This window comes from Ictalurus furcatus, chromosome 24 (assembly GCF_023375685.1).
Source record: "Ictalurus furcatus strain D&B chromosome 24, Billie_1.0, whole genome shotgun sequence".
Taxonomy (NCBI): domain Eukaryota; kingdom Metazoa; phylum Chordata; class Actinopteri; order Siluriformes; family Ictaluridae; genus Ictalurus; species Ictalurus furcatus.
The window spans coordinates 3,038,950-3,063,627 of NC_071278.1; the positions used below are offsets into that span (position 1 = coordinate 3,038,950).

Genomic DNA, 24,678 nt, shown 5'->3' on the forward strand with positions numbered 1-24,678 from the left:
ACACGTTAGGGCCGAGTTGACGTTATTAGTTTAGATTAAACGTATTTTTTTGAGTTGGATTAAAACCCATTCAATTCAACACACCGGACAGGCTAATAACTATAAAGAACTCGATAAGCTAATAACGCTGGGAAAGGTGCGGTGTGATTCTCAAAAGGTATTTGGCAGATTACGTTGGACAGACGCCCATTCAGTTTGAGTACCCGTGAACACCCACCGGAACTTGTAGTCGGAGTATCTCATTTGGTGAGCCCTCAGCTTGGACACGAGGATCTTAATGATGCGTATGAAGATGAAGAAGTTGATCTGAGTACAGGAGAAAGCAGACACGAAGGTTAATCATCTCCAGGCCATGCTTACCACCATTATGTCACGTTAAGGTAGCACAACCGTGACATCTGTTTGCTCAGACGGCGCGCGTGCGATCGGTCACGCTTTATAACGGGTAGGGATGCATCAGGACCAATAACGGTACTGGGTATCAGTCTGATCCTGTGTTTATTTCATTAAATGCTCCGCTATCGGGCGATTCGACGTGACGAAGGCCTAGCGTACGCCGTCACACTAACGAACAGACGACATAATCCTCTAATCCGCTAAGAACATCTGGACGCAATCCTCGATTAACGATGCCGATCGAAGCAAAGCAGACCGCAAACTACGCTCGAAGAATATATCGAGAGGAGGAACTACAGCGTCTTCGTACGATACAAATAACCCGATAAGACATCTTATGCGTGAGGTTAATTGATTAATGCCAAGGAGGCGACTCCTTTCGGTATCGGTGTCGACAAATACCGAAAGCTTGTACTTGTACTCATACTGTATCTGAAAATAAATAAATAAATAAATAAATAAATAAATAAATAAATAAACGAACGCATTTATGTGTCCCTAATACCAGCAATCGGCGAATGGATTGGATGTAATGGTTTAAGTGCTGCCAGGTTAAAAGTAGTCCATTAAACAATTTGACGCAATTTCTCTCGATGGCCTCAACGATTACCGCACAGGCAAGAGGTCTGTATAATCTCACGCTTCCTGTGGCGAGCCTTTTATGTGGAGTGCAGTCCACATTCAGTCCGGAGAGGTGTTTAGCAGTCAATCATCGGAACACTTAAGTACTGCAAGCGAGTGCAAGTGGACAGAAAAGGGGCTTTAAGCAACAGCTGCGAATGGAGCGGCGACGGCATTCTGATGCGACTTCACCTGCTAGTTCGTGACGTTCTGCTGTCATTTAATCCGTGTAGATATGTTCTAAACGTCAGCTAATTTCAATTTTCGGATCGAAATCCATTGAGGTATCGGTCTTCCTCCATGTCATCGAGATTAAAACACAAATACTGTATTGCTTAGACGGTAAATGTAGGTTTTTAGACTTATTGGCATCATAATAGAGTAAAATTTCTTCTTATGAGAAGAATTCAAATAAATAAATAAATAAATAAATAAATAAATAAATAAATAAATAAATAAATAGCTTGTGTCTTTCTCATTTGTAAGTCGCTTTGGATAAAAGCGTCTGCTAAGTGGATAGATGTAAATGTAAATGTAAATGAATGACCGCGTTGTGCTGTCTTGTTTTACGGTCGCTCAGTGGTTTTTACGTTCTCGGCTACGGCGGCGTAACGGCTCACTTCCGGTCGCCGTAGCCGTTCCGTTCCGCAGCTGCTGCTTAAAGTCCCTAAAGTGACGGAAGCAGACAGACTCTCACCAGCACTGCCAGTAGGATGGGAGACCGAATAATCCACCAGTACCCCATGTTTATGTTCTGCTCCCAGCAACTGCGGACACAAATAGATATTACACACTTTAGATATACTGTGTATTAAACACAAAAGATGCTAACCGCTTTCAGGAGACAGAATCGTTTTCATAAGAATGCCTTTTTTTTTTTTTTTTATAAATATTTTCTTGCACCGACTTGCGCCGTTTAGTTCGTTCTCGGTGCCGTCACGTTTTTAAATAGACTTCTAGATGCTCTGAATCGGAATTCGGTCACGGCAGGACTGACGCGGGGTCGACCTTCGCTCGAGTTACTGTCTGTGCGGAGTTTTCGCCTGTTCTTCCTCGGTCCATGTGGGTTTCCTCTGGGTTCTCTGGTTTCCTCCCACCTCCCAAGAACATGCAGGCCGGTTGATTGGCTATAATAAATTTCCCCCTAGGTGTGAATGTGTATAGAACTGGCGTCCCATCCAGGGTGTTTTGCTTGCGCGCACTCGGTGCTCCTGGGATAGACTCTGGCTCTACCGTGACCCTGACGAGGGTAAAGCAATCACTGGAGACGAATGGATCTCCGGCATCCGTTTTGGTGTCGGTTGCTCAGACGTGAACAGGAGCCATGTTGACAGCGCTGACAAAGCGTTGCATTTGAGAAGCTACTTGCAGAAAAAACAACGACAACAATAAACCTGTACGACTAACTGCTGCCAACGATGACATCCAGAGCTCAGGATCGAACTCGGGACCCTGATGCGCCATCCCAATGCACCATCGTTCTGCCTACTATTGATTCATAGTTTCGATTTTTTGCTTCCAACAACTCATTTATTATTTTTAAATGGTAGTCATGGAAAAAACAAAACAAAAACAAAAGAAAAACAACAACTTTGAGCTGCTTGAGATGTTGCAGGCTCTAAGCCTGTGGACAAGCCACTTCATTTTATAGTTTATAGCTCCTGATAAGCAGGATTTTGGTGCTGGAACCGAGTCTGTCCATGGAAATTGACAAATTGACAAAGACTCAGTGTAAATCATTAGCTCATGCCCAGTGGAGTGCATCCTATCTCCGGCACATTCTTTGTCAGTAGAGGTTACCTTGCCAGGATGAAAGTGCACACCATTTTACACTTAACAGGCTTTTAAAAGACGGCAACCTATAAGGCGAAGGTGAGCCAAGGACGGACTCGTCCACTGGGAGTTTTTTTTTAAATCAAATCAGCAGGTCCTAAGATCAGCCTGCGGACAGGAACAGGAGCAGCGGTGCATGCCGGCTCATCCTCATCCACATGGGAGAGAGTGACTAGATGAAACGGGCAGGAGCTGACCCACAGCGGAGAGAATGCACCGTGACATTTACAGAACTTACGCAACAACCGAACATACTCCAAAACTACTTCCAGTGAGCTCGCTGTAGTCTTCATTTTTTATTTTCGAGTGAAAGATGAGACTCTGTGTCATTTTCCAGGAACGCAGTTCATCATACGGACCAGGGCTGCAGCCAGACACCCGCTTCTGATGTAAAAACATTTCCCTGAACCCCCTTTATAACCGCAGCGCAGATGTTTTTTTTAAAGTTTATTTAACAACATTACTGTATTGAAAATCAAACGCGTTGAGAAGAATAACTGGACGATAAGCTGGGACTGTAAAGGATTAATAAACCCTGATCATACATCATAAAAGAACCGACAAATAAGAGATCCGTGTTTATATTACTAATACGTAAGCACGGAGCATCAGCCATCGAGTGTAATTTACGTCCTGAAAGCCATCCAGAGCATAAGAGGGGCTGTGAAATTGATGCGCTTAGCTGAAGAAACTCTGAGGACGCAACACGTTTTTCCCCAGCTAGTCCTTCAAAAGTCAAGCGGCTCATCTGTGCAGCGTCACTGTAGTAGAGCGCAGAGTAGTAGTTGCCATGGCGTAGCTCACGTTCTCGTACCTTATACGTCTCTTACGCGCTTGATTTGTTATACAACAGCTGCATGTGAGGCAGAACGATCGCCTTCTGGCTTTGGGCTGCATCCAGAAACAAAACGTAATGAACAAAACACGTAATGAAAGCCGCTCGGCCGCTCCGACTGTTCAGGACCACTTCACGATGTTACGTCGGACAGAAATAGGAACCGAGAATAATCCTGACGGACATTCTTAACAAAAACATCTAGAACGTTAAAAGGTTCTTTGGTTTGTTTCTCCAGAGGAACCCTTAAAAGATTTACGCCGAACCCCGAAGACCAATAAGTTACAGTTGTACCTCTGACACTGGAGGCTCCTTCCCTAGATGTCCACTTACAGAAAAACTTCACATCGCTGAGTAAGCGCATTATTTAATCTGTTCAACTGAGCAAGTCCGGGAGCTACCTCGGTAGCTACGGCGAGTTACTGCATCCTTAATGAACACTATCGTGTTTGCGTTGTTTACATCTGAGATCCCGGTGGATTTTAGAGCGGCCGTGCGCTACTTTTGAGCCGCTGTACGGCTGGAAATTTTGTAGAAATTGAGACGGTATAATTAATTGACCCTTTATTTCATTCAGATGCGTAGTGAAAACGTACTTCTCGTTCTCGTAGATATATTTCATAACGATCCAGGGCAGAACAAAGATCAGTGGAGCTCCTGTTGGAAAGAAAAGAGAAGACGACACACAACAGGAATATTATTTTAAACACTTGAAGCGAGGAAACGCTGCCGTTATATTTGGGCAGACTGATAACATGCTAAAAACATGAAAAATGTACACTAGGGGTGGAACTGAATATGAATCAATTCTTCGGATGGAGCAGATGTAGGGTTTTCTTCTTTCCAGCTTGGTTTGAGGTATGAGGTATGAGGTATGAGGGACTGGGGGGGGGGGGGTTGGGGGGGTCAGTATAGAGACTTTTGGGACACCCTATATTTTGTTTACATTTTTGGGAAATAGAACCAATAGAATAAATGCATTAGCAAATATCTCAGGCAGGTATAAAGAAACGTGATAACGGTGTGAGCAAGATTTTTAAAAAACAGTCCTAAGCACATCTCTAGTTGAGACCAATTACGATACTGGAGTGATGTAGCTGAGGCTGAGGAACTGTCAGAGCCAGAATGCAGGATTTTACACGCCATGCTAAAATTTCTACATCTGTTCGGGGGGGGGGGGGGGGGGGGGTGTGTTTGGGTGTAAAATCTGAATAGAGATTTATTTGGAGCATACGCAGATCTGTCGGGGATTGAAATGATTAGGGAAGGTTAGCGAAGGCCTCACCCCAGCCGATGCACAGGTAGATGCTGAAGTGGTTCCCCTCAGTCAGCACGGTGACAGCCAGCAGGTTGTGTAGGTATATCCCCTCCACCAGCAGCCAGTGGCTGTTTGCTATGATACTGTACTGCATCATCACTACACCAATCCTGCAGCCCACATCTGGCTGTAAAACCTGCAGAACACAGGAGGTGAAACGACAGAACACTGCTTTCGAAACACAACAATGTCGAGTTGTTCTTGTTTCAGGAAAAAAAAAAAAACCCCTCTGATTCTATTGCGAAAAGAATAATACATCTTTAACCTTCTCTTATTATGTATAAATGTTGTGTTCCTACTGACTTAAAAGAGTAATGAAGGAACATGTTAAGGGAGGTGTCAAGGCAGGGAATGAAAACGAAATGGCTTATGAAGGTACTAGGGAGAAATGACGGCATTTTTTGACTTCTTTAAGCCGGGTTTACGCTGTTACTGCGACCGGTCACACTTGGCTGAATTCTATAACAGACTATGAGAGAATGAGTGTTCTCCATGTCAGATTACTTAATGAGCATCCTCTAGCGATCGACCTAACGTCGTATTAATGAAACAAGAGCCTCTATGGTATTTCCCATGCTGTTTAGACGCATACAAACAAAAGTTCATTTTGATAACATTGCCCCGATTGAATCTTTAAACGTTGTGACTAACAATTAAAGCCAGTTATCCAGAACAACAAAAGGATGTTGTAATGATTCCTCCCTCAAGCCAAGACAAGCTAATTGGCACAAATTTAATGTGTTAAGCTGCTGGAATGGCTGTAGGAAATGGCTATCAGGGGACACACAATTACAGTGCGTAGAAACAGGGATTAAACAGCCATAGCCCTGACGTTTCCATTTATTTTTATTCCTCAGATGATCTGAACGTTTAAAATCGTATTGAAAAATGCGCATTTAAAATGTATAAACAGAACTCTGACAGTATGAGCTTGCAAACGCCAGCCTCTCAGCTTGTTTAGTTTTGCTAAGCCTGGGTGAAGCACTAAACCAGTGGCGTCCAATCTTATCCGGAAAGGGCCGGTGTGGGTGCAGGGTTTCATTCCAACCAATCAGAAGCCACACCTGAGTCTATTGAAAGCCAAGATCAACTGATGAAACAGGTGGAATCAGGTGTGGCTCCTGATTGGTTGGAATGAAAACCTGCACCCACACCGGCCCTTTCCGGATAAGACTGGACACCTCTGCGCTAAACTCTGTGTCCTCCTGAATTACAGTGGGAAAGGACGATGCTAAAATGGACTGGAAAGAAACAGGGTGGGTTCTGACTTCGTTCTTGACGAACAGCTCCATCTCGAGGTCCGTGGTGGTGCCCGGGTTGATGTGGGGTCTCTCCAACAAGGCGTCTTTGATGAAAATGGCAGCAGCTCGGAGGATGAAGGAGGCGAACAGGTTCATGTGGATGTTGTTCCTCATGCAGTGCAGCTTCCTGAACATATCACAGCACATGGATAATGTCCTATTAAACACCAGTATGCATTGTTTCGTCCATCTGAATTGAGCCCGGGTGCATTTTTACCCTTGGTGCGGTTCTTTAGGGACGTCAGAACACAGCACTATTGTAACACCCGGGTGTGGACTTTCCAAGCGAACTCTAGCGTGATTCAATAACAGTGAGAAAGAGATTTGACTCCGAATCAACTCGACTGCAGGAAGTGACGAAACATGCCACGTGTTTTGGCTTGCAGCTTTTTTTTTTTTGTACACACTGAGCCAAAGGACAGAGCTGTAGTGCTGCAGAAATGCCATGTGTTCTGGAGATTTGGACCGATTAACAAAATGAATGAAATTTAAGCTGTCCATGTAATTATGCTAGAAATAGCGGTTTAGTCATTCTGGAGCATAATGCATAATTTGACTTTATCCCCTGTGATGTCATTCAAGTCAAGTGAGGGCATGTACAAAGACAATAAGAGTGGACCTCCTCTATTGATCCTTGGGGAACACCACAAAGTAATTTACAGTGGGGGAAATAAGTACTGAAAGCGTCAACATTTTTTTCAGTAAATATATTTCAAATGAGGCAATTCACATGAAAAATTCACCAGACATCGGTATAGACTCAAGAAATCAGGAAATATAAAGAATTCACAACATCAAAGTCCATAAATAAAGTTATGTGTAATAAAGTGGAATGACACGGGAAAAAAGTATTGAACAAGCTATGAAAAAGCAATTTTCCAAGGCAAGGTAAGACAAGCAACCAGCTGAAATCCATAAGTAATTATACCTCCTATCTGTGCAAATTAATATCAGCTGGGTTAGTAAATTGATGGTCTATAAAAAGGCTTTTTATTACCAAGGTGTCACACGAGAAACATATGATGGGTAAGAGCTCTCCCAAGACCTTCACAACCTCATTGTTGCAAAACATATTGATGGAATCGGCTACAGAAGCATTTCAAAACTTCTGAATCTTCCAGTAAGCACCATCGGGACCGTTATCCGCAAGTGGAAGCAACATCACTCTGTCATCAACCGGCAACGCACAGGGGCTCCTCGCAAGACCAGGGAGTCAGAAGAATAGTCAGAAGAGTAGCCCAAGAGCCAAGGACGACTCGGAAAGAGCTCCAGAAACACTTGGAGGCAGCAGGTGCCATCGTCACAGAGAAAACAACAGGCAATGCAACTCCACTGCTCACGCTCACCCCGCAAGCCTCCATTACTAAAGAAAAGGCGAAGCTCGTTTAAAGTTTGCTACAACTCATTTGGACAAGCCTATGAAATACTGGGAGAGTGTAGTCTGGTCAGACGAGAGCAAAACTGAACTTTTTGGCTGTCACACTACACACCATGATTGGAGAAGAAATGGCACTGCACATCACCCTAAAAACACTACACCAACAGTGAAGTCTGGAGGTGGAAGCATCATGGTGTGGGGCCAGTAGGGCTAGTAGGCTGTTTTTCATCACATGGTACTGACAGACTTCATATAACTGAAGGAACAATGAATGGAGCCCTTTACCGGAAGATTCTGCTGCCATCCACCAGGATGATGAAGATGAGACGTGGGTGGAGCTTCCAGCAGGACAACGATCCAAAGCATACAGCAAAGGAAACTCTCAATTGGTTTCAGAGAAAAAAAATCACGGCGTTAGGACGGCCCAGTCAATCACCTGACTTGAATCCAACTGAACAAGATTCAAAGACGATATGTTTAGAAGAACGGGCCAAAATCACACCTGAATACCGCGGCCGATAAATTTCTTCATACAGGAAGCGCCTTGAAGCGGTCATTACAAACAAAGGCTTCTCCACTAAGTATTAAATACATTTCAGTTAGCGTGTTCAATACTTTTTTCCCCCCAGTGTCTCGCTTTATTACACATAACATCATTTATGGATTTTAATGTTTGGATTTCTTTATACGTGTGGATTTCTTGAGTTAATACCAAAGTCTGGTGAAAATTTCATGTGAATAGCCTCATTGGAAATATATTTACTAAAAAAAATGTTGACATGTTCAGTACTGTACATGTCTGTTTACTTTATGTTTATACTCTAGAGGGAGTCCGGTGTAGGACCTGTAAGGCTCGCCATGCACTAATAATCCAATGCTGTAACTTACCTGAAAGCCACCAGGATACCGAGTGCCAGCACCAGCGCTCCCAGTGAGAGAGAATAACCAACGGTGTATACGATCCTGAATTTACTGAGGATCTTGAAATAGTATTGCTGTAAACATAGAAGCAGAGACACCCACACGTACATCATTTTTTCTCCAAGTTGTCCATGATCTTAATGAGGCTATGGTTTCACTGTTACAGCTGTACCAATGAAGCATTTTCAAACGTACCGTGTCAGTCTGGGCCTGATCGTTTGTTTCACACTCACTTGCGTTCTTCTGTTTGGCCCACTGGCCATCGGCCATGCACTCCAGATACACCAGGCCATTTTGGACTGGAATACACAAAGAGTCAAAGACACACTTACTGTGACTGGTTGTCGTCATGATGCTGGTTGCAGGACATGTGATGCAAATGTTCTGTGTCGACTGTGTTTCTCGTAGGTTTACCGCAGTGCTATTTTAAAACAGTTCTACACTGTGTGCGTGACTTTGAGTCTCCCGTAGAATTGCGGTAAACACATACACAAGAGTTTTCACCATTATTCCTGCTGATGTGTGTGGACTCTCACCTTTTGTGTGCCAGGGCAGGTACTTGGGGCAGGGGACGCTCACCGTGGTGTTGGGCAAACCATCTGGCCAGCAGGCATATTTATCGAATGTCCTGTTACACACGAAACCTGCATAACAGAGCCGTGTATAATCAGAGGAGTCATGGGTCACCAAATCTCTATACCATACTCTACACAGATTCAGTCCCTTGATATATTGAGAGTCAATTACTGCAACCCACTCCGGGCTGGTCGGTGGCTTACTGGCTAGCTCCTACTGTAGCTGGTTCACTCCTGACTGGATTACATCTGACTGTCTTTCCCCCGACTTGCCCAGTCTTGGCTTGGTGGCTCCTTAATGGCTCACCCCTGGTTGACTCACTCCTGGCTGGACATTCAGCACATGCTTTTACATCCTTGGAACTTGGATTAGGGGTTGAGGTTATGGGTTTAGGGTTAGGGGTTAGGATTAGGGGTTGGGGTTAGGGATTAGGGTTAGGGTTTAGGGTTAGGATTAGGGGTTGGGGTTAGGGATTAGCGGTTGGGGTTAGGATTAGGGGTACTAATCATGCAGTTATGTCTTGATGCATCCCAAGTATTCTCCTAGTATTGCAACCACGGTCAGTCTTTTTTCTAAGAATCTAAAGTGAGGGACAAAGGTCTAAGACCGATAGTGAAAATGCTTCTATTTTGCATTCTTTTTAATTTAATTTAGAAAAATTATTAATTTAATGTAATTATATGGAGTTTCAGAATTTCTTAGTATTTGGCATTTCTCTATTTTGCCATAATGACCGCGCATTTGAGCTGGCATGGACTCCACTACTTTGTAAAACCTTATGATTCATGGTATATCAAATCCATTGGAGAGACTGAACACATGTTTTTATGGAATGGATAAGACTCAAGGAAAACTTGGCCTTTTGTGCAAAGCAGCTTACATGGTCCATATCTCATATTTGCTTACATTTGAATAGGTAATACTTTTAAATAGACCTAGAAATAGTGCAGTATCTAGAACATGAAATATTCAAGATATTGAACATTTACTTTCTTTGTTTTAAACATTTCAAAACCTTTCCCATTTTAAATGAATAAAAAAAATGTGGTCTCAGTCTTTTGGACCCCAGCGTACTGTATATTTGAGCTATATGGGCTATGGAAGAGCCTCTAAAGAAGGAATCTGGTCTTAAATAAAAGCATGATCTCTAATCAGAGGGTGCTTTCATGGTGGCTCAAAAGCCTAGTGGGTACTGTCTACTTCAAACAAGGTTAACTGGACTTTGATCTGACCAGCAATCCAGCTACACGTAACTCTGAAAGAAACCACTGGGAGAAAAAGAAAAAAAAAACAAAAACAAAACTCACCCATGGCTGGTGGTTCTCCGCTGTTATTCCTGAGACACTCCTCTTCGTACTTCATCCACTCTCTCATTAAAAGTTTCATGGACAAGGCAGAGGACACCTGTGAGATAATCAGTGACGACACACTGAATAAAATGAAAATGAGCACACTAGGACCTAATTCTGTGCTGATGGTCTTACTGTGACGTTACAGAGCGTGTTCTGTAGTCGGGGTTCCATGTACTTTATAGAAAAGATGAAATGAAACTTTCTAAACACTTCAAGCAACACTCCATTGTGTTTTAACCTGAACACCATCTAGTGTATTCAGTCCAAACGCCCATACCGCTAACTAAACAGTACTCCATTTACATATATGTTTGTTCAGTCCCTTGTCGTCTTGAGGCTTCATAACTGCAGCCCACTTCTGTCTGGCATTCTCCTGATTGGCTCACTCCTGGCTGGCTCACTCCTGGCTGGCTCACTCCTGCACGCGCTGTTACGTCCTCCCAACTAATCCTACATATCATACACAGCTACATATTTCAAAATACTGCAATACCTATGGATGGTTTTGCACAAGGTGTCTTTGTCAAGTATCGGCCAAACTTTGATGCGACTACAAAAATGATCAGCTTGCTAACGGAGATCGCGTCTGATTGGTCAGAAGGTGTTCATTTGTTGACAGTGGTCCTGATTGCAAGGCAAATCACCGGCTTATATTAATGCGCTCGATCTAATACATTCCGGCTTACGCAGAGACTTGCATGGCAGACACTCCGCATAATCATACGCCTAATAATAAACAGATTCAAATATGCGTTGTTATTTAACAAAGAAAAACCTCTAATCACTGATATGGTGAAACTTTATGCAAGGAGTCTCCAGCATCAACGCTTTGTATTGGACAGAAGTAAAGCTGTCACTTTTCTGTCAGAGGACAGTCTTTAGGAGCCAGAGGAGTTTATACTTTAAGGTTTCTCGCTAGCATGACAAGCGGCAAAAAATTTTTTTTTCCGTCTTATTAACTTCAAGAGAGAAGAACGAAAGGCTGGTGATGTTGTGACTGTTGATAGCTGCTATGACATAAGTGATAAAAGGACCCAACTTCTTTTGCAGATTTTAACACAACATTAAATCTCCAATATCAATGGATATAATCATGTGACATTACGAAATAAACGACAAATTGCAGTAGGCAAAATACAACACTTCAGGGTGGGCTGTTGTAGGGTAGTAACAGTAACAGTAACAGTAACAGTAAGTAGATCTTTTGTGTACATCATCCCTCTTAGAAATAAAACACACATTCCTTTCATGTTGTTGTCTTACTCTTAAGCAGTGCATGGCTCCGGATAATCATGTTGTTTTGCAGGTAAATAACACTCCACTGTATGTCGACTGTCTGTCTCATTACCCAGGAGGACAAAGCTGCCAATCACACTCCTGCAGGAACTCACAGCCCGTGTGTCAATCTTATATTTAACTCAATTCATGTGTGTGTTTTATTCCTTTTATTAGATTATTAAATTCAATCTGTTGTTGACATGCAGGAACACTTAGAAAATGAGAAGAAGGGCTTCCGAGGCTACTCGATAAATAAAATGAAGGAGAGAGAGAGAGAGAGAGAGAGAGAGAGAGAGAGAGAGGGGATGGCTGAGCGAAAAAAACTTTAGGGGTAATATGTATAAGAATTATACATGAGGATTTTACTTGCAATTAAAGGAAACCATAGAACAGTTACAACAGTGTTTAATAGGAGGGGGAAAAAAATGCAACAATCTCAAACACAATTTATAACGGTCAGGTTTAACCAAGTTTAACATCATCATGAGAAATCATTATGCCAATGTCCCAGAATGCAATGCGGCTACATTGACGCAGTTGCACTCAGATAGCTAGCGATCTACGAGATGACGAACGTGATGGCTTTGGCGGTGGTATTAGCGTGAAATTCGAAGCTTTGGGAGCTGATCTGTTTGCGCAGAGTGTACAGATGAGGAGATGAGAGAGCTGGAAAGAGAGAGAGAGAGAGAGAGAGAGAGAGAGAGAGATGTAAGCTGACCTGGGTGCAGGCGAAGAAAATGATCACGCTCAGAATGAACGCCTGTGACATCCCTTAGTCGTGCTGCTGCTGACGTTAGGTGGGGGGCCTGAGGGTGGCTGAGGTGGGAATCACCTCATAGGGGTCCTTTAGTGGTCACCACACTAAACACCTAAACACACACACACACACACACACACACACACAGCATAACTTTCATGTTTTGTTCACTGTTTGGCAACAAGCATCCATTTGACTCGGGTTGTTTTTTAAAAAAAAAAAAAAAAAAAAAAAAAAAAAAGAATTTTTATGGAAATATAACAGAAAAATTGTTCTGTAAATTGAACTGTAAATGCATACCTGACCTGATGAGATCAGTGCTGTAAAAATCGACACCCACTCTAAATATACACACGTATACACACACATAAATATGTTGGTTTTTTTTTAACAACGCTGACATGCAGTTCTTGTTAGATTAATGATTGACCGCATAGCATTCAGCTGTGAACATGATTCTGTCTTACGTCTGAGAAAACACTCTGCATGACACACTTACTTTAGCTTGTAGATTAAGATGCCTGTTCACTAACGACTGGACATACATATGAAACACCCACATGTGTAAACGTTAACGTATTGCATCTTCATCTCTGTTCACCTGACGGCAGGCGAGAGTCTGGAGAAAAGACCGAGGGAATGGTACAGAGACTAGATTTTACTGCGGAGACGTGATATTTCCGTTGCGGTCGTCGTATTTGGGACCGGATCTGCGGCTTCGCGACGCAACGTGAACGTAACTAAAGGTGACAGATGGCTAAAATGGCTCGTTTTACTTCAGAAGAGAATGCGTTTAATTTCACAACGTTGATGAAACAGACTAAACCAACTTATTTACTTTTTCCCCCGACCGCAGATTCCACTTAAACTAGCGGGAAACCTACCAAAATTGTGTTTTGCTGATACACATATGCATATTTATCTCATACACAACCCACCTCAGTGTTCAGGGTGGGCACAGGATCCTGATGCGTTTCATCACAAGTAGAAGAAAACTGTCGCGATAGTGAAGAGAAGTCAATATGAGGAATTGCTAACGTTAACGCAGAAAAAAAACGTTCCAGTTGTACTATAAATTAGCTAGTTAGCTAGTATAGCTATGAGGCAGCATGATAGGAAGGTCTTGCTGCACTGCTGCTTGTTAAAGACTTATTGTATGCTGTGAGGTGTACTAGCACAGTCGATTATTAATATAAATGAAAATATATATATATAAAAAAAAAAACATCAATGCATTAGGTCCGCTATTTCGGTCCTCAAAATGGCCGCCATTATACCGTAGTTTTACCGTTCTGAGCATCACACCTCTGTCCGAACTATCGTTTCTAAAAACGATTTTCCATTGTTTAGAAGATGTAACAGCTGAGCTGTTGCGGATGGAAGGGAAGAAGGAAAATAAACGGAGGAAATGAAACACACGGTGTGGGCTAAAGTAGCGTACCGCCCAGAGTTAATTCTATAATGAGAACGCGCGTCAGGCGTAGCCTCCAGGCCCTGTGATGGTGTTTTCCAGCCCAATTTAGATCTTTAGCGTACACACGAAGAGTGGAAAAACCTGCCGATACGTCAAAGCCGTATCTTCAAAAATAAGTACCAAAAAGGCTACAGTATATATGTGTGTGTTGGTTCTTTTTTTTTTTTCTTCTTCGTTCTTTCTTTTTTTTTTTAATAATAAAGCAGCAGGTTTGGTAAACAAAAACAGAAAACGAGGTAGTTTCCTTTGTTTGTTCAAGAATAAGGTGCCGTGTCAAAAAACGACCAGCGGTGCTAATGACCTTTTCCCGTAAGTGATCGTACTCAAAATGCACAACTGAAAATAAAAAATCTACAACACGTCGGATGAGAGAAGCAAAAATAATCCGCTTTATTGTTTAAAAAAAACTACATGAGATCCAATCGGTGAGACGTCCCAGAGGGATCTGAATCTATACACGCACCCTATTTATACAGCCGTATCTTTAGTCTACGTCCGATTATCTCATTCTTTTGAAATCCCGATATGCTTTAATAATGTCTTTCTTTAATTCTCCGACAAATCCTGCCTCGCTCCCCGGTGTCTGATGACGTGTATGGTAGTGATTCTCTATAAACTACGTACTCGGTTAGCCTTGTGTTTTCCTGCGTCTTAAATTTCAGACCGTGCGGAGACATTTAGCTGGATCACACGAGGAATTAAAAATGATTTAAAAATAAATAAATAAATAAATAAATAAATCCAACAAAATCTGCAGCTTTTATTTACACAACCCAAAGGTTTCCTTGTTGCTGAGGTTAAGATTAAGGTCGCATTAGTTAGTTATGTCCATGGAAGGTCCTCAGAAGGTATGACAAACGTTGTTGTGCGTGGGTGTGAGTGTGTGTGTGCGGCCCAAAAGCTGGTAATCACTCACCTGCAGTCGGAGAACCTCTGAAGTTGGAGAACAGGACGAAATCTGAAACGTTTCTGCAAAAAACACCTTTACCATGGAAACATTTTTAGCTAAAACGTTTCAAATTCCATTCTGTTCCAGTCTCTGGGCTGACTGGGGTTGTGTGTAGCTGCTAAACTTACTGCACACATGTGTTTTTTTTCGAAGCAAAGATAACAGAAAACAAGGCAAGCGGTTATGGGGGCTTATCTGAGGTTTGTGTGGTGGCCACGTCTGTTTAGAGCCTCCTGGTTTCACAGCACATGCAGACAGGGCTCGAAATGCGTTTGATCCCAAATCACGCTTCAGAGCTACGTGACTCGGGCGAAAAATTTCACCCTGGGTAAATCACCGCGAAATGTTATCGTGTGTGTTTTTTTTTTGCGAACTGTATTACCATGCCCTAGTTCTCAAGCGCTAACACCACCAGAAATCAGCGAGTTCCTCCAGCCTATCTGATTCAGATCTTTCTAAAACCTACGTAATCCAGGGTGAAAAATCAGATACGAGGCAAAACACGGCATAGAGATATGTGCCGTCTAATGTCAACAAAACCAGACTGTAAGCAGGAAACCACAGCAGGAAATACAGCTTGAGAAAGAGCGACACTTTACATGAATCTAATCTCCATGCACCGCACCTGTTATCGCTGACAAGCATTTCAAAACATGTTTCCATGAACTGAGGAAACAACAGGAGACCTCCTGACTCCAAACTCACTTGTGATGGAGGTCTAAGGACAGCGGTTAAACAGCAAACATTTCAAATATCTGACGGTACAGGGTCAATTTAAAACAACGTTACAGTCGGAGAGTAAAGGTGCGAGCAGGAAAGTCTCACTAAAGCTGATCTTAGGGACTTTTATCCACCTTTCCACTGGAGCACACTGGAGCCATAGAGTAAAAAAAAATAGTTCTGGTTATTTTACACGTCCCCACGTAACATAACCATAAACTCTTCCACGTGAGAAGTGTCATGTCTGAAAGGACAAATGATACAGAGCTCATTTACATACACTGTTAGTGTATGTTTAGTGTATGTTTAGTATGCTTAGTGGTTAGCACGTTCGCCTCACACCCCCAGAGTCGGGGTTCGATTCCCACGGCTCTGTGTGTGTGGAGTTTGCATGTTCTCCCCGTGCTGCGGGGGTTTCCTCTGGGTACTCCTGTTTCCTCCCCCAGTCCAAAGACATGCATGGTAGGCTGACTGGCGTGTCTAAAGTGTCCGTAGTGTATGAATGTGTGAGTGTGTATGTGATTGTGCCCTGCGATGGATTAGCACCCTGTCCAGGGTGTACCCCGCCTTGTGCCCCATGCTCCCTGGGGTAGGCTCCAGGTTCCCCCGTGACCCTGAAAAGGAGTAAGCGGTTGAAGATGGATGGATGGAAATATATGCAGTAATGAAATATGCCAATGTTATTGTGGAAATAAGTATCATGAAATAATATTTGATAATAATGAGTTCAGCATTATTTATTTATTTATTTATTTCACAATATAGTGCCTGATCAATCTATTACACCATTTACTCAGTTTATTAGTTATATCAACCGTCATATTTATTTATTTAATTTGGACTAACGTGGCATTCCATTTTTAAATATAAACAGGCGTGTGTGTATAATTGCCGGGGTTAAACCGGTTCTAATTTGGCCCACGAGCGTACGGTTAGTACCTATTAGTACCTATACCGAAAGTGGTCGAAGGAAGGACAACCGGTGAACGGGCGACGGGGTCTGTGCGTTTGCGCGTTCAGAAAAGAATCGTTCAGAACAATGCAGATAAATGAACACGGAAGAGGAATTGGTGATGTGTTTATTACTGGTCTTGTGTTATAAACAGGCTTGTGAAATTGTCTGCGATATACGATGGCCCTGTTGTGCTCCGTAGCTCTCTCCGTAACTGACGGACGATAGCATCACTCGTTGCTGTGGAGCACGCTGACTCAGGATGAAGAGAAAGGGCAGGACTGTGGGTAACACTTTACAATAACGGTACATGAATAACTGTGCACGAATATACCTGAATGAACACTTACTCCAATACTCCAATGACGTTCGTGTACGCAGCTGCATAATTAAGAACAAATTATAGAACAATCTGAAATTATGCGCATTTCATTTTTTTTCTTATAGAGCATGTCTGAGTTAGTTTTCCCTGTGTGTTAACCAACAACCATGCACTAACGTGTACTTAAGGTGGTCGTTATTCACGAGTTCAGAATTCATAAGACCCCCGTCGCAGTTAAGGCTAGCTCTTCGTTAGTCTGTGATTACAACATGCCTTAACTCATCACGAGTTCATATCTCATTAAGTATCCATTCAGGTATTAGTGCACGATCGTACATGTATCGTGACTGTAGCTATAGCGATCTTAAAGCTGCAGACACCACGTTTTCCGACAGACGTTTGAATCGTACGTGAGTTCAGCAACTATCCCGATACTCTTGTCGATCCTCTCAAGGCTTCTACTAAATAGATTGTGAAAATAAATAAATAAATAAAAAAAATCCAAATTCACATTGGACTAATTGTAATGTTACATAACGAGTTTAACAGCCCTGGGCTACAGTGTCTGAAATATGCACAATATTTAAGGTTCTGAGGTGGCTGGATGGATTAAGAACCGAGTGAAAATACATGAAGTACTCATAGCTCGTGTGTTTTTTTTTTGTTTGTTTTTTTTTTTCCACAGTGAGTTGCAGACGCCTTCTAAGAAGCACTATCGTGATGACTGACTCATGCTTGAGGCAGGATGTGCATCTTGCTAGGTCGTGGAAGGTTCACCAGACACGAATCAGAGAACTTCCTGCGCTTACTGTAGACCGCATACTAAAGTGGGTCATATCTCATATGCTGCTGCTGATTCTGGTGAAAAGCGAGCATCCGTCCATCCTGTGATCAGCGATAGTCAGGTGCAGATACACGCTCGTCTTTTTAATGATTAAGTATTCCGCGCGTCCACTGGTTTGTTTTGCTCAAAGCCACTGATGCACGCAGCTGAAGTCGTTCTGGGTGCCTGCATGCACACACACACACACACACACACTCATACACACTGACAGGCAGGTCTTAAACGCTAGCTCACAGTACATCAGCTTGCTTAGGCGGTTTAACCAGGTGAACTGTTTTGAGTGAAGCATGGTAGATGTTTCCAAAGCAGACAGAACAAGGTCAATCAAGGTCAGCGCTCTGGAGTCTGTTCAGGCCAATTAAGGAAAAAGTATGACAATAAGGCTCTAAGCGCAGACCACAAACGAGTGGGTCAGTCTTCAGTACTACAAAGATAAGACAATCATATGGAGTCTTTATTAATCACGTATACGTTACAGCACAGTGAAATTCTTTTCTTCGCATATCCCAGCATGTTAGTAAGTAGGGGTCAGAGTGCAGGGTCAGCTATGATACAGCGCCCCCTGGAGCAGAGAGGGTTAAGGGTCTTGCTCAAGGGCCCAACAGTGGCAGCTTGGCAGTGCTGGGGCTCGAACCCCCGACCTTCCGATCAGTAACCCAGAGCCTCAACCGTCAAGCCGCTGCCCCAATGCACAAATGCTTTACACACGTGTAGTGTATAGTACATTATAACCGATTGCGCAATCTCAGAAGTAGAAATACATCTCATTTTAATACTTAAGCACTTTCTGTAGGATGCATGAGCATTAATCTTTTTTTTTTTTTTACTGTAGAATAAAAACAATATAATAGAATCTTTACCAACATGCCAACTTAGTGTATTTATTACCTGTACTTATTTCTACTGTTTTTTTTTTAAAATAGGAGGTGAAATACGGCGTAATGTTTCCAGACGCCTGCGAGCGCAGTGTCTGTAGAAAAAATACCGACACGAGGCATTCGGAAATAGGCGCAATGGCGTATCATTATTTATGGAAATGCTACGGAGATTAAAAACTACATGCAAAAATATCTAATCAGGTATTAGCATGCCCATGTAAAACATGCAAATGACGACCTGATTATTGTTCTACTGAGTAAGCCAGGGATAGTAAAGAGACTGGAATAATAACGTAAGCCTCTACATCATTCAGCGAAATGAAATCATCAGCTCCATGTCTCCCGTTCACAGCTGCTGCGTCATCCTTTCAGACTCCTGCAGCACCTGAGGCCTTGCCTTAGCATATTCGGGGATTCTCTACGGGTCAGTGGTCATCACAACACGATGTGCACACATGAGGCTCCACCAGGAAGAGAGAGACAGGAAGAGAAAAACCCTCGTCTGCTTGGTCAGTGTCGCTACCGCAGCCCCCTGCTAAACGCACAGCCGGTTTAATTCAATCGGCATCGATAATTGCTTCAACAAGCTCGTCACAGTGTGTGCAGTAGCTTTTTGATTTAATCAGAGGAGCAGGAGAGGGCAAACGGTTCACCGAGCTCCTTTTGAAAAGGGCAGCGGATTTGCTCGCAGGCTCGCACATAAATAGCACTTTGTTTGAGTAGCTCAATTGACCTCAGGGAGCATTACGTCTACCGCCGATTTAGGCGAGATCTCCACACCTTAACGTACCCTGCTAGCAACTGACCCTTATAAACATTGTCTTTAGTGGGAAACATGGTTAGTAAATTTGACAAACAAAATCGGCACCACATTTTTCTGACCACGTTACAATGATCACAATGACGCCCAACATCCGGCCACTCCAACAAGCGACCGTCGTGAATTTCAGTAAACAATACGAGGATCTTTCCTCTCTACTATCATTTGTTTTTTGTTTTTTTAAAGTAACGTTTATATACACTTACTGAAATCTTATGCTAAGCCTTTTTTTATTATTAGCCTGACACAGAAAACTCAAAAAAATCAGTCCCGCCAGGATTTTTTTACGATTTTGCGATTGCAGAAACGAAGGCAGAATTACCGCAGATTTTCTACAGATTCGGGCCGAGACGTGTCACGTGACGTCATTGCGACGCGCGTTCAGCCAAAGCGCGCGTCGAGTCACGTGCGTCGAACGTGGGTACAACTAAAAAGGTCTCGTTTACCAACAAACATCCCGTGCAAAACTCCTTCGTGCAACTGCGATTTCGCCGGTTTCATAGTTTTCCGCAAAAAAAGAACAAAAACTGCAAGTCGCATCACAGATTTTGAAAAAAGCCGCAGCAGAATCAAGCGTCATTGGCCGCAACAATCACAACAACAACAACAACAAAAAACCTCCGCAAAATCTCAGTCCTCACTTCACTTCGTCGGCTCCCTATTCAGTTTAAAGTGCTCTTATTTGTTTTTAAAGCTCTTAATGGTCTATTTATATTATTACCATCACCTTTGATTGTGCAAAGATACTTCAGGATCCTTAAAGGGTGACCAGGCATTTTCCGTCTACGCCTCTAGATTTGGGCACAGCTTGCCAACCTCGTCACCGATTCGACAGGAGTAGTGTACACCATAACGTTATTCCCTCAGTTGGTGTTTTGGTAACGGCCACAGAGGGCGCTGTCTAAGGAGGGCGCTCCAGAATCTCTGGGTTGAGATCTGCTGTCTGTAAAGGCCCTAGCGTACGATTTACGAAACGTTCCTCCTCGTCGAAACATTCAGTGAGCCCTCGTGCTCTGTGTGGACGGGGGCGGAGTCATCCTGGAAGAGAGCGCTCCCATCGGAAATATAGAAATGCTTCATCGTAGGATAACAGGGGATCGGTCGGAAGACCTTTTGTATTGATTTGCGGTGATGCTTCTCTCTAAGGGAACGAGTGGAAGAAAACCACGGCAGTGAAATAAATAAATGCAATAACAGAAATAACAGACCTCCTCAGTGTACAGCATGGGTCAAGCATTCAGTATATTATCTTTCACTACTTCTCGAGAATACAGTGAATGATGACGACTCACTGCAGGACAGCGCTTGTGTGCCGTGAGGTGTTTATGCACTGCAACCCTACTTTGTCCACCACCACTGATTCATTTACATAAGACGGAAGGACACCGAGCTGGCTATTAACACTGCGATCCTTCAGTACCGTCTGGAATTTGTGAAGTAATCTCCTGACTGGATTCCTCTCTAACGTAACCCCATGTCGCTGATAAAGCCGGTATGCGGTTTAGACAAACACAAGCCACCATGCTTTGCTACCAGTGGGAAATTAGCCAACTGTGTTCTTGGCAAACGCTTGGCCTGATGTGACGCATAGCATTTCTCACAGAGTCTGGAACCTGATGTTCTGATAAACCTCAACATCTGAACCACCTTCCACATTTCAGCTATTTTCGCCGCACGAACTCACTCCAACTCTTAGCGCTCGCCGAACGTAATGACAGGACGCAATAATTACGTCCAACAAAGGAACAAAGCAGTGGCGAGTTACTACGTGGAGAGCGCTTTAACTAAGCCATGAGTGTTGAACGATGGTTATTGATTACATTCATACGAGGGCTCTCTTCGCTTGCGTCGTGGTGGGCAGGAAATGAACCCAGACGGGAGAACAAAATAAAAGCTCTTCGTGTTGAGCCGCACAATGTCCCGCTGCAATGCTGAGAGAGTCTGTTTATGATTACTCATGAATGAATAACATCCATTTATAAATAGTCTTGCCCCGAGTGACCCTTACTTGAGTTGTTTAGCTGCTATCCGGATGAAGAATACAAGCTCGATCTCGTGCTCGCTTCATCGGATGGAGCGTTTAAGGAATGTCTGGTATGAGCAACATAACGTTTGGGATCTCAACCTGTGGTTCAGCACGTCATTCGTCTAGATATTGTCTCTGGTTCATTTTTTTTTTTTTTTACCACCCGATTGAAAGAAGCAACTTGGTAAGTGATATTCCAACATGGAGAAACTTTCTGGATCAAACCCTTCGCATCTGAACTGGTCTCTTAATCTTGAAAGAACACAAATGGCGTGATTCCATCCCTCAGGCTGATAACGTGATGGTTGTGCCGACCTCACTGCTGGAGCAGCTCATGATCTGATAAAGGGGTGAAGCAGAGTTCAGAGATGTTGAGCGCCCTGTTCCAGCATGCCGGCCGGACAGCTCTGAACACTACAGGAAATAAACGGAGGACGCTGGTGATCGGACTCAGGCTGCGCACTTCTTCTATACTCGCCAAACATGTGTGCTTGACGTGTGTCTGGACTGGGTGGCTGTTAAAAAAAAAAAGGGCTCGTGATCGGGTCGTGTTTTTCCGCACATGACTGCTTTATCACGAAAAAAAACTTTTCTATTTGCGTCCGGGTTAAAATAACCCTGACTAGTTCTATCCATCTACAGTATAGCAACCCTTTAACCCTTTAACAACTGTTTAACACCCAAATAAAAAAATAAAAAAATAAAGATTTCACTCTGAATAGCAATGCACAAACGTGACATCATTTCATCAACCCTTTTTTTTTTTTTTTTTTTTAAACAGTGCTTTAGCTTGAAATGCTGGATTTATTTAGACAGTGACTCGGTTGACGTTGCTAATCACAGCACTGCGCTATAGTTAGCCGACTTCCTAATAATATATCTACAACAGTACGCACTTGCTGTTTTCCTTTTTAATTAACATAAAAGGATAGCCAAGTAATTAACAAGCTAGCTGATATTAGCGTGACATTTGATATTAGCAGTGAATACATGTGGGTGCAAATACAGTTCTAAATTCCTACCTATGGCTAGGTTAAATTCCTACCTATGTAAAATATCAGGATAGGTGTTTTTTCTTGGCTGACATGCGTTGAACCTGATGTGGTCTCCTGCTGTTGTAACCCATCCGCCTCAAGGTTCTATGCATTCTGGAGATGCTTTTCTAGTCAAAAACAGTGCTTATTTAAGTTACCATTGACCATTTCTCTGACCCCTCTCATAAGCAAGGCGTTTCCACTCACAGAACTATCGCTCACTGGGGTTTTTTTTTTGTTTTTGTTTTGTTTTCGCACCAGCACAGTACCAGATCATCAGTTTCTGAAATAGTCACACTAGTCCGTCTGTAGAGTAACTGAGATCACCCTGAGATTTCCCTCAGGTTTGACGTGAACATCAAACGAAGCTCTTGACCGATATCCGCACGATTTTATGCACTGCGCTGCTGCCGCGTGATTGGTTGATCTAATAATTGCAGGAATGAGCTATACTCTATAAGTGGCTGGTGAGTGTAAAATAACCTACGGTCATTTGTGGTGCTTGTCCGACGTTAAAATGTTTCTGTTTTGGTAAACATGTTATCGCAGAGCACACAATCCCGTCTGAATAGGGTCAATCGAAAGCTAAAGCCCACGCCGCACCTCCACGTGACTGGATGTTGCCTTTATGCAAGTCATAACCTCTGGCAAAATCTCTATGTTGGTCTTTAACTAGATGCCTTCACCTGCCCCGCCCTCCTTTGTGTTTGCACCGCTGCACTGAACAAACAGATTTGCAGTTTTTAAACTATAAAAATGGACTGACGTGTAAATAAAGGAGTTGAATGGGGTGTGTTAACGAAGAGGAAACACTACAGTGTGCAGCGTGAACCAGTACACGATGAAAACGGAAAATACCGTTCACAGAACCTGAGTCATGCTCAGCTTCTGATAGAGATCTGTGGAAAGTAATACATTGTTTCGTACCCACTTTTGTCCTTGAGCCAAGATGACGCACAGGACTCCACAGTGGATTAGTGTTTATTCTGGTTCCCCGTGTTGGTATAATGAGTTCATGACAGTTCAAACATTACTGTTTACTCTGCAGCTAGAGAAATGCACAATCAGATCGTTGTGTAGAAAATTGGTGCATGTGATTCGTAAGGATCTCTATTTAGATAAGCAGCACAAGGAACGTTTCAGGAGCGGCAATCGGTGTCTTAAACAAAACACGGTCGCTCCGCCTCCTGTCCAAAACCATACACGCATCCGGTGAATAGTATAGTGTGTACAGTGTAGCAACAGCATAGTGTGTAATTATACATTGCAAAAGATGACCTGTTACATTAAAGGCATGCTATTTTACCATACTGTGTAGTATACTAGTATGGGGTTTGGCCATAGCCAAAATCCCCATGAAATGGCTCGAGAGCCATGATTTGATTCCAAATGCTGATGTATTTCCTTCTGAAACAGGAAGCCGTCACTTTTGTGAGAGCGGGTTGTCCATTGATCGTAGGGTCGGAGGTTCGATTCCCGGTCCACGTGACTCCACGTGCCGAAGTGTCCTTGGGCGAGACACTGAACCCCAAGTTGCTCCCGATGGCAAGATAGCGCCTTGCGTGGCAGCTCTGCTACCATCGGTGTGTGTGTGTGTGTGTGTGTGTGAACGGGTGAATGAGACACAGTGTAACGCGCTTTGGAAGAAAGCGCTATATAAGTGCAGACCATTCATAAACTTGCAGTTTTCTTTGCATTATTTCCGTGTGGTGCCAACACTAAAGCAGCAAAGGACAGTGCGTTTTTGGATGAACAGTCAGTCATCATGCAGAAATACCTGCAAACGAGGGGTTGTCCTCTTATAAGATGTGTAGCCATGCTGGCCAGTAGGAGACGAGTATTTTCACAATGTTCTCAGTGCAAATGTGAGGCAATTACAGTCCTCCAATCCTATGGACATCTAGTTTTATATATCAGTAAGGCATTCCTGATAAGTCTCTTCTCTTCTGATGACCATAAAAACTCCTACTGTAGCTTCCACACCCGACGTGGACCACACTAAAAAGCAAACATCTGACCACCATTATCAAAAAGATCAGGGATTGATTCTTTGGATTTCTTCTGCGTTCACACTTCACCAAATGTCCAGACCT

The 24,678-nt window shown here is 43.1% G+C and overlaps 1 protein-coding gene across 1 annotated transcript in view; it reads right to left on the reverse strand.

Annotated features, from left to right (window-relative positions):
- gcgra (glucagon receptor a) overlaps positions 1 to 24,678 on the reverse strand; it is a 61,289-nt gene that overhangs the window by 3,765 nt on the left and 32,846 nt on the right. The window contains exons 2-11 of the mRNA XM_053613439.1: positions 12,528 to 12,678; positions 10,487 to 10,583; positions 9,140 to 9,247; positions 8,799 to 8,902; positions 8,571 to 8,677; positions 6,272 to 6,431; positions 4,971 to 5,139; positions 4,282 to 4,342; positions 1,715 to 1,784; positions 218 to 306 (exon numbers count right to left, since the gene is read on the reverse strand). Of these exons, the coding sequence (XP_053469414.1) occupies positions 218 to 306; positions 1,715 to 1,784; positions 4,282 to 4,342; positions 4,971 to 5,139; positions 6,272 to 6,431; positions 8,571 to 8,677; positions 8,799 to 8,902; positions 9,140 to 9,247; positions 10,487 to 10,583; positions 12,528 to 12,578 (1,016 nt within the window). The 5' untranslated portion in view covers positions 12,579 to 12,678. The remainder of the gene's footprint in view (positions 1 to 217; positions 307 to 1,714; positions 1,785 to 4,281; positions 4,343 to 4,970; positions 5,140 to 6,271; positions 6,432 to 8,570; positions 8,678 to 8,798; positions 8,903 to 9,139; positions 9,248 to 10,486; positions 10,584 to 12,527; positions 12,679 to 24,678) is intronic.